The sequence below is a fragment of the Phalacrocorax carbo genome, chromosome 1 (assembly GCF_963921805.1).
Source record: "Phalacrocorax carbo chromosome 1, bPhaCar2.1, whole genome shotgun sequence".
NCBI classification, from domain to species: Eukaryota; Metazoa; Chordata; class Aves; order Suliformes; family Phalacrocoracidae; genus Phalacrocorax; species Phalacrocorax carbo.
The window spans coordinates 83,422,523-83,432,734 of record NC_087513.1 but is presented as its reverse complement, the minus strand read 5'-3'; the positions used below and the strand labels follow the sequence as shown (position 1 = coordinate 83,432,734).

At 41.1% G+C, this 10,212-nt stretch overlaps 1 protein-coding gene across 7 annotated transcripts in view; it reads right to left on the bottom strand.

The window, feature by feature from the left end:
- Nucleotides 1-1,570: 1,570 nt before the first annotated feature.
- STYK1 (serine/threonine/tyrosine kinase 1) overlaps nucleotides 1,571-10,212 on the bottom strand; it is a 22,582-nt gene continuing 13,940 nt past the window's right edge. For 4 of the 7 annotated variants that reach the window (XM_064462617.1, XM_064462627.1, XM_064462637.1 and 1 more), the window contains 8 exons: nucleotides 9,322-9,465; nucleotides 8,101-8,349; nucleotides 7,635-7,816; nucleotides 5,911-5,994; nucleotides 5,450-5,658; nucleotides 5,167-5,207; nucleotides 4,807-4,903; nucleotides 1,571-4,108 (listed from right to left, as the gene is read on the bottom strand). In XM_064462617.1, coding sequence (XP_064318687.1) covers nucleotides 3,904-4,108; nucleotides 4,807-4,903; nucleotides 5,167-5,207; nucleotides 5,450-5,658; nucleotides 5,911-5,994; nucleotides 7,635-7,816; nucleotides 8,101-8,349; nucleotides 9,322-9,465 — 1,211 coding nt within the window. In that variant the 3' untranslated portion in view covers nucleotides 1,571-3,903. Of the gene's footprint in view, nucleotides 4,109-4,806; nucleotides 4,904-5,166; nucleotides 5,208-5,449; nucleotides 5,659-5,910; nucleotides 5,995-7,634; nucleotides 7,817-8,100; nucleotides 8,350-9,321; nucleotides 9,530-10,212 lie in introns of all 7 variants that reach the window. The other 3 variants (XM_064462608.1, XM_064462598.1, XM_064462587.1) reach the window with 1 other exon arrangement.

Below are 10,212 nucleotides of genomic sequence, written 5' to 3'. Positions count from 1 at the left end.
CCTAGAGAGTTCAAAAGACTCTTAATGGCTTATCTGTGGTTTTGGGAAATTCCAGATATGGTGAAGCCAAACCGCACCATGAATATTTAGTATCTGTGCATCCTGTCTGTTGTCACTTTTTGGACCACAACCTTTTTTTTTCCTCTCTGCCTGCACTGGACAGAATTGCCTCATCCTTAGGACAGCTGAAAACATGACCAAATGGCTGCAAAAGGCAGGTAGCAGAGATAAACCTTTATCTGTAATGAAAGACATGATACATCTACACTTGAGGACAGTGGAGCAATTCACTCTTTTCCAGCCTCCAATCCTATATAAGTAGGCGCATTCAACGCTAATCAAATAAAGGCTCAGACACATATGATTCCCGTGCTGTGCTGCTAAACTGCTCCTTCCTTGTCCTGTCAGAAGCAAGGCTGGGCAAACTCAAATGAGCAGTGGCGAGGCAAGACAGCCATTGCTGACCCCAGCACTCGCTACTCTCAGGAGACCTGACCTGCTAAGGCACAGGGTCTCGCTGTCATGGTATCACTGCTCCAACTTTCAGTACTAAGTTGGAGGGTCTGTGTTGCCTCCCACTGTGCAGTGTACACGTGCAGTATCTCTGTAGAGGAGGTGTCAAGAGGTGGGAGATGGTCTTCAGGGTAACACAGTGGCATATTGGATGGTAAATGCAGATGAATTCTAATTCAGGTAATACAGAGTTCAGCTACTTCTTACTGTCCTGCTAAAACACTAAATAGAATGGGTTTACCCACTTCGTTTCTTCAAAAATTATTTTACACCATTTTTAATTTATAATTGTATTATCATGGTAAGGGCTTGAGCCCTGGCTTCAAATATAAAGGAGACAGCAATGCAACAGCTGTGTTGGTTCTCTGCGTTTGTTCCAGATGAAGGAAGTGTTCTCTCATGTTCTAAAAAAGCTTCCAGACTTATACCCCAAGCCTAGGGCACCACCATATGGAAAGTAAAAAGCTTGTTTCAAAGAAACAGTAAACTCATGCTCTCAATGATGGCAAATTGTCAGACAGGGGTATCGCAAATCAGAGAGGGAAAGTCCAGGTGCAAAATCCATTCTGCCAGTTCTGAAGGAGTTGTGGCTCCTCTGCTTCACACTAATCGGGGGACTGATAGAATTATGCAGATGGCCCTGCCGTCTTGGAGAAAATTTCAACATAATAATAAAGAGTCAACATTTTCATGGGAACAAGATATTACAATTAAACAAATAAAACAAAGTCTTTCACTGAAAATCCACACTTCTCCACAAAACAACTACGAAAAATTTTCATAAAGCCATCAGTGGTTTCACTGTGAAGGAATTAATGCATGAGTCTACACTGAACCTAAAAATTTAGACCTGTGCATGAACAAGGCTGCCATGTGGAAAATATTTCTATATAGACTACTTTAATTAGCATGAAGTGAAGTTAAACGAGCATAACTCCACATGCATAATTCCTTTTATGCCACTATAAAACTTAATCTGATTTAGATTCAGTCACTTCCAAACCTCTATAAGCTAACCTGGGGAAAAGGCAGTCAAACCAAAATAAGAATGCTCACATTGAGAATCAAGCCACTTTATTGAAAGGAAATTAAATTTGGACCTTCTTATATAGCAGATCTTTTGTTAGAGGCTGTGAGGTGCCCGGTATCCTGAAGTCCCACAGATTCCCTTGATCAGAGCTTTGATAACAGAAACAAAGTTTGTGTAAAACAGAACATTGCTTTCTGTGATGTAACAAGATAGGGAGCTTTGAGAACAGTGATGCATTTGTCACATTTACCTCTCAATTTAACAAAGCTCCCTATGAACCACTGTGCATTATTCATCAGGTCTGCCACAGCACTATGGGTGCTTGATTGTATTACATTCCTAAAACACACCCACTTTTCACTGGTAAGACCTTTGAGAATGTCTCATTCTTAGTGGGAGGTGTGAAACAAGCGAATTTTTTTTAAATGAATAGTTTATTCACCAAAACAATAACATCAGCCAACCGGTAACTATAGATTTGACCTAAATTTACCAGGTAGCTTTGAACCTGTTTTCAGATGAGGGAGAGAGAAGAGGATGTTATTATACATACCTGCTTTAGCATTCTGAAAAGAATATGTTTCAGTTCTTCAAGCTAGATTTACACCAACAGTAATTATAGACATTAAGGTGGTGATTACTCAACACCACTAGAAAATTCAGAAAGCTGAGCGCTCTTTGATGGAGTTTGCAATGTTCTGGTATATAGTGGTGATATATGTCCTGTATGAACTGACATTACTTTTATTTCTGGATGGAAACATAGTTTCTTACAAAGCCTAAGTGACAGAGGAAAAACAACCATTCCATTTACATTATTTTGCATTTAAAAGAGAAAACTTCATAACACTGTCTTTGGAAGAAGAGCAATAAATTTTGATGGAAACCAGAATCTAAGCTCCTTTGTACAGCTATGTATGTTTAATAACTAAAGTGATGTTGGAAGACTTCCTTCAGGGTAAATATTCCCCTTTAGAAGAGCCATCATTTAGCTTTTTTCATGACACTGATTTTTAGCCTTGCATTCTACATGGCTAACACACCTAATTTTGGCATTGTACAATGCTGAAGGCCTGCAATTTGTTCTGAAATCATCAGGGATTCAACTACATGAAAGACTGAAACCTAATGAATATAACTGACTGCAATTAGCCTTTTGCAGGTCAGCATGCCCTCCGAATTTAAACATACACAAGGGTCATGCTAACTGGAGGGACATTGAGTGAACATTGAATCCACTCTTCACACAGAACACTAAAAATACTCCTTTAATGTGCATTTATACCTTTTTTTATAAGCATCTTTATTGCTTAAAGTGCCAAAATAATTAAAGAAAAATATTTAAGGCACTGTCACTGGGGATTGTGGTCATCACATGTTGTCTCTGCTGCTCCTTCCTCCTCACGCTCTTCCCCAGCTCCAGCGTGGGGTCCCTCTCACAGGAGACAGTTCTCCATGAACTCCTCCAACATGAGTCCTTCCCATGGGCTACTGTTCTTCACACACTGCCCCAGCGTGGGTCCTTTCCACATGGTGCAGTCCTTCAGGAACACACTACTCCATTGTGGGCCCCCCGTGGAGTCACTAGTACTGCCAGCAATCCTGCTCCAGTGCAGGTTCTCCACAGGGTCACAGCCTCCTTCACGCACATCCACCTGCTCTGGTGTGGGGTCCTCCATGGGCTGCAGGTGGCTATCTGCTCTAACATGGACCTTGATGGGCTGCAGGGGGACAGCCTGCCTCATCATGGTCTTCACCACAGGCTGCAGGAGAATCTCTGCTCTGGCACCTGGAGCACCTCCTCCCCCTCCTTCTTCACTGACCTAGGTGTCTGTAGAGTTGTTTCTTCTCACATATTCTCACTCTTCTCTTCCAGCTGCTATTGCACAGTATTTTTTACCCTTTTTAAAATGTTATCACAGAGGTGCTATGACCATTGCTGATGGCCTCAGCCTTGGTCAGTGGCAGGTCTATCTTGGAGCTGGCTGGCAGTGGCTTTACTGGACATGGGGGAAGCTTCTGGCATGTCACAGAAGCCACCCCTGTAGCCCCCCACTACCAAAACCTTCTATGCAAACCCAATACATTCCTTTAACTGAAGTTTCTCGTTACATTTTCTACAGCTTCCTAAACCCACTTTGCTCCCAAATCAACATTGGCAGTGATATCAACAGGTTGATTAAATAATAATAATGATAATAGTTTGTTGTTTCAGGCATGGAGGAGAGATCTGATATACATAATATGTTTGAAAAACAAAGGGATCCCTCCCAACACACACACCTCATTCTGAGCTTGCAAAGTGTCTAGAAAGGGCAAGCTCAAAAGACTTTTCCTTTACCATTCTGTGAAAGGGTCCTTCAGAGTATAGTGTATTCACTCACTAGACTGTGCACGTGAACACCAGCAACACTAGCATAGAGTTCAGGCACCACTAGCTCAGGCACCTGCAGTACTGCATGGTCATTGCTGGTCTTCATAGCTCTTTGGAGGGACTGGATTAGGTCTGCTGGAGAAGGCCGGTTAGCTGCATTCCACTGCCAGCAGGACTTCATGATGCCATACCTGTAAGATGGAGAAGTAAGGAGGTGCTGGGAATGAAAAGCACCAAGACAAATTTTTACTACCGTCAAGTCATCTCATATTTAAAATGTCGAGACCTCTTTTTCTGCTTCATATAAAGTTCTTTCAATGACCCTTTGAAATTTGCAACCACATAATAATGTGTGGGGACAAAGGCTTGCAGTTGTTTGTGAGGATGTCAACTGTAAGTATGGGAAAGGGAAAAAGATTGGTGTTAGCTTTTGAAACAGCAACTGAGATTCCTTAGGGAAGAAAAAGCCTCTGAATATTAAAAGAAATTATGTCTTCACAAGAGGAAATACAATGCCTTAGATCTTCCCTGTGGATGCTTTGTTCACTTCAGGGAGAATCCCACAACTTAGAGGAGAAAGTTTACTCCAGAACAGTCCTGCACCTTGCAGGGAAGCAGTGGAGCAACAAAATGCAAGGGCAGACATGGAAACAGAAACAAGAGCAATTTTCAAAAGCAGGAAAGAGCGGTTTTGGCAATCAAGGTTTCAGGCAGCAGAATCCAGTAAGGAGATGTGGCAGACATGTGAGAACAAGTCTCCTTGGCTAACAGGTTACTGTTCTATATAGCCTAGACTCAGAGATCTTCTTTAAAATCTAGTGTTGTATGTCTCACTTCCATTTAGCCCTGCAGATCTCAAGTTCAATTGTCCATAAAGCGAGTGGCTTACATGGCTTGCTGGCAGCTTGAGGGCTGCTTCATAATGTTCTTTCTCTGCAGGTGCGATAAGATATCAGAAGGTGGCACCTCAGGATATGGTGGAGCACCTGGAAGGGCAAAAGGAATTAAGGTAATGGTTGCAGCTAGCAGCTTCTTTATAAGCATGCCTTCCCTACCAAAATCCATTTTTTTCCTACCACAATTCACACGGACAGAAAGTCTAAAAGGAATTGTCAAGACTTTGCATGTTGGAAAAAACAGGATGCTAATTTAATTGGTCCAACTTTACATTCTGAAATTTGAGATTTTGGGGTCTTGTTAATTTGCTGCTTCCTTACATATTTTTTTTATTATCATTAAATCTTCTTACCTAATGTAATCATTTCATATAGCAGAATTCCAAAAGACCATCTGCAAGGAAAGAAAACAAAGCAATGTTAAGTTTCCTTTCTAGGTTGCTAGCTTAAATACAGATAAATGACTAGGCATGACCTGCAGAAGAGAGAAGAGAAGGTATGAGCTATAAAGTGGAGCATTATGCTGAGAATAGATATGCCCTACTGTGAACTTCAGGACATGGCATGATACAGAAAGGAGTGAAAGAGACAGGCCTGACAGACAGATGAACTTCTGGTCCAAAAATTAAATCATACATGTCTGCCTTGATGCTGGGGGTTTTCTTCAGGAGCTGCTCTGGAGCCTGCCACTTGACTGGCACAATCTGTGTGACTGAGTTGACACCATATGTGTGAGTTTCATAGGCCAGACCCAAACCACAGAGCTTAGCAGTGAAGTTGTGATGAAGGAGGACATTCCTGGCAGCAATGTCACCATGGAACAACTTCTTCTGTTCAAGGTAAGCCTGGAAATTTGGAAAAGAAAGAGACCATAATTTTAAAAGGAATTTTAATTGACATAAATTTTCATTTAGTTTACGCCTGTCTTCACGCTGTGGAATAGAGGTGTATGGTCACCAAAATAATGCAAGCGTATTTGGCTCAGTTTTAACAAAGCACATCCTCCATGCATAGTCCAAGAAGACTTAGGCCACCATGTAGACTTGTGTTGCAATCAAGCAAGAAAGGAAAAATGCAGTGAATATGAGCAGACTTACCAGAGCTGCTGCAACTTGCTTTCCAATTTCATATACTTGCCTCTCAGTGAGGTCATAGGGGATGCCATCCATTGTCATGACATCCTAGAAACAAAAGAGCAGTCCTTGGATCAAACAAATGCCTTAGCTGTAGGGTACTGGGGAACATTTCCTTCTAATCTAATAAAATGAGTACTGTCTAATCTTACGCTCCACCAGCTAATTTCACAACTGGTCATAAATTGAAATATAAGGGTACATGGATGGGTGATGTGGATAGATGGATGGTGCGCTGGGTAAGACAAGTACACTAGAGAAAAATGGTGGGTAAACTGAAGGGTGGAGAAGAAATAAATAGGTAAGACAGAATGGGCAGAATCACAATCCACACAGATGAATGGAAGATCCATCATACATTAGAACCATGAATAGAAAAGCACATTTATAACATATAAATGGTTATCTGGTATGAGACTAGCAGTCCACCTCCCTTACTACTCTGCCTGTAACAGTGACACTAGGTGCCACCCCGATGAGAAAAAGGTAAGCACACAATGCTTTTCCTGTGTAGTTTTCCAGCCCCCAACCATTTTCAACTTAAGGACTTCCTGAGATTATTACAGTTTCAACATGTTCAGTAACCTTTGAAAGGTTATGTTCAATGGACGTATTCACTCTTGTCTTGAACCCATGTAAAGTTTCAAAATCCATAGCAGTCAATGGCAAGGAATTCCCTTAGTCAACTCCCCACTTCATGAAGAACCACCTCCATTTGTTTTGAACATGGCACTTACTAGCTTTATTTGCTACCACCTTGACCTTCTGCTGAACAAGAAAACGAACAATCTCTCTGAACTTAGTGTTACAGATGTAGGAGAATGATGGATTTATATAGTGACATGGCAGAGTTTTGTTTCTATGCCTTTCTTAATAATGGCTAATATTTGTTTTCTTTTTTGGCTTGAGTTAACATTTTCATCAGACTGTATATTTTTGTACAATCGGTCCAATGATTTCAGTCCTCATCAGCAATGGGCAGCTATGAGGCCATCATTACACATGTGAAGCTAGGATAGCTTTTCTACATGAGCATCGTTTCATTTTTAACTATACTGAATTTCATCTGTTCTTTTGATTGGCCAGTCTCTCAATCTTGGAAAATCCTTCTGCAATTCCTCAAGGCCAGTACTTGCCTTTACTGGCTGGTATCATTGGCAATCTTCATCACCTCACTGCCATCCCATTTTCTAGGTTATTGATACATGCAATGAATAGCACCACGTCCTAGCATATATACCAGCAGAACCCCGTGGGTGACCTCCCTCCATTCAAGTACCAACCTTCCACTTTTATGCTGTTTCCCATCTTTTAATCAATTAGTTGTCAGTCATTGACCTTCTCCCTGGTGTCATAACTGCTCTGTTTTCTTAAAAGCATCTGGAGTGGGACATTATTTAAAACTTTTTAGAAATTCAGGTAGCTTTATCAATTCTCATTCCAATGGTCTGCAAAGTAGGACTTCACTTTACAAAAGTATGTCAACCTCTCCAAACTATATCATATCAGTCAAGATATCCACTAATTCTATTCCAGTTTAGATTTGTGTGGAACTTCTTTGGGGGATGGAAATAGTTTAGACTGATATAGGTAGATGCATAGAGAGATTAAAAGAATCATCTGTGACTTATGGACAGACATGTACCTAAGGAATTTAAGATATTCTATCATCACTTCTTTTGACTCACCTTCCGACATGTCCATAGAAATGTCAACAGGTCACCAAGAGACACATCTTCCATGATCACATAAAGTGGGAGCTGGTCTACACAGCATCCAACCAGATCAACCAGGTTCTCATGATGGCCAAGATTTTGATGGAATTTAATCCTTCCCAGGAAATCCTTTACTTCCTGGGAACTAGCCAGGTCTGAAAGAACAAAAAAAAACCCACCAAAAAAAAAACCAAACCAAAAAACAAACAGAAAAAAACCAAATGGCAGCAGCAAGGAACAGGGTGAGTAGCTTTTAAAATCAACATGAAAGGCAATCTTTAGTGCTACCAAGACACTCCCACCAAAACACCACTCTGACTAGCTAACACGATACTTAACACAGCTTGTTCTTGCCCAGTCATGACTGCAAAGTTCTGCCCAGCATCATGTCTTTGACACAGAGATCTGTACCAAACTGGATCCTGGCCATGTGCCTTACCTTGTAAGGCTTTCAATACTACAGTCTTAGACTCCCCGGGGTTCCCAGTTTCCAACTGTGCTCTGTAGATGCTTCCATAGCGGCCATTCTTTATCAGCTGCAAGGTGCCTGGTAAGAGTTTCTCTCGCGGTATCTCCAGTTCTTTCAGAGTCAGGGATGCAGAATTTAGCAGGCTTTCCACAGATGTCTCACTCAGTTGGATATATAGGTTCTCTGTTAAGCTGGATTCCTGCTGATTCTTGTCATTCACTGACAAAAACAAATACACATGATGCATAAAAGCAGACAGATGAACTCTTGTAGTAGGTAGCAATGTCTGTCCTTCTACCCTCTTTGATTTTTGCTCCATACTGTTTTGGAAATCAGAACAAAGTAAGGAACTGTTATTGTATCTTATTTGAAAAGGTAAAGGAATTTATCTCCCACTCAATGAAAAGGCAGACTGAGTCTGGATATCTGTACTGTATTTAACTATGTAAACTTTCTAGATAACATGCACTTGTACATAATTCCCATGTGCTGAAGCAATGACCATTTTCTTTTATCACCAGCTACCAGTTATGAAACTGACATGCACAGGATGTTCCCACAAAGGCCCCATCTTTGTTCTTAATTATCTCCCTTCAGTTTATATATAAGCTGAAGACGCTTTTTCCTCTACAATCCCAAAATCAGTTCAGAACTGGATTTTCATTTCCACACTGCAAAATATGTTTGCAGTATTGACAAACCTCTCCCTACCCCCCTACCAGTCCCTGTTCTATTTCTTGTTGTCCCCATAGGAAGTGGGAGGCAGCAGCTTGAAATTAAATTTCTTAAATGACAGTATAGAAAACAGATTAATTAGGCATGGCCTACATCAAAATGACTGTCATTCATAATTACTCCAGAGAAACTCTCCTTGCAGTAACATCAAGAAGGCTGTTACATAAACACACTTTGCAGCTTTCTAGTGATGTCACCACAGTACATTAATCAGCCTATATGGGATGTTACTTCAGGTTTTCTCAGATCTATCTATACCACAGATTCCACAATTACTACTGCAAGTGGGGTAAATCAGGGTTCCCAGTTTTTCTAATATTCACTAGATTGCTGAAAACCAGTCAGGCTCTCCATAAATGCTATTGCCTGACAGCTCAAGCAATGGGGAAATAGGATTGACTTCTGGCCACTGAAACCAACACCCTCTTCTCTGGTTGAAACATGTTTTTTTTTTACCTCGGTCTCCAGGTGATGACAGTTGCTCCCGCTTTGCTCGCAAGCCTCGACAGTGGAGCCAAAGGATCACAGTTAGCATGATGACAAAAAATCCCACAAGGAGAGCTGGGACAACAATCACTTCAGTCTGATATTCACGCACAACTATCAGCAGAAAAAGCAAATGGGAAGCCAAGGAATAAGCAGCACTGCCTGATGCACATTGGCTCTGTATAACAAAGTAGTAATAACCAATTTCAGTAACTTTCAATCCCAAAAGCATGCGTATCTATCCTCTACTCCTTGGAATAGCAACTGAATACTGTTCATGCTGCCACCCTATTTTTCAAAGGTGCTGAGATTCTAAACTGCATGAAACCACTGGGACTCCACACCTAAGGTCACTCATTTAGATGCCTTAATACAAAGGCTGTATATGACACACTGTAGCCATGTGTGTCATCCACCAGTGAAACAGAGCAAGCCCTGGCAGAGGGATAGGAGGGAGATGCGAAGGGCTGGATATTACTGTGCCATCACAAATACAAATGCAATTACAGGTTCAGCTCCTTCCATTAAAATTATAGGGTACATTTTAAAGAAAACAGGGTGTGGTCACCTGGTTTGGATTTGACTAGAAGACATTGCAATTAACAAGGATGTTGCAGCCAACTAACTCTCTTAGGTCCCCAGATTTGGAGGTGGTGCTATTTTTGCATAGGGCAAGACCACATTTCAGTTCCCAAAGATGAAAGAAAGTAATGAAATAAAAGACTGGTCTTTAGGGAAGCTGCAGGTAATCTTTAAAGACTATATTAAGTCTCATTCAAAGCAGAAATACTCTAGAATGGCTAAAATTATGTGAGATGAATCCCACCACAAAGGCTGCATCCCCTTAGAAGTTTCTACCCG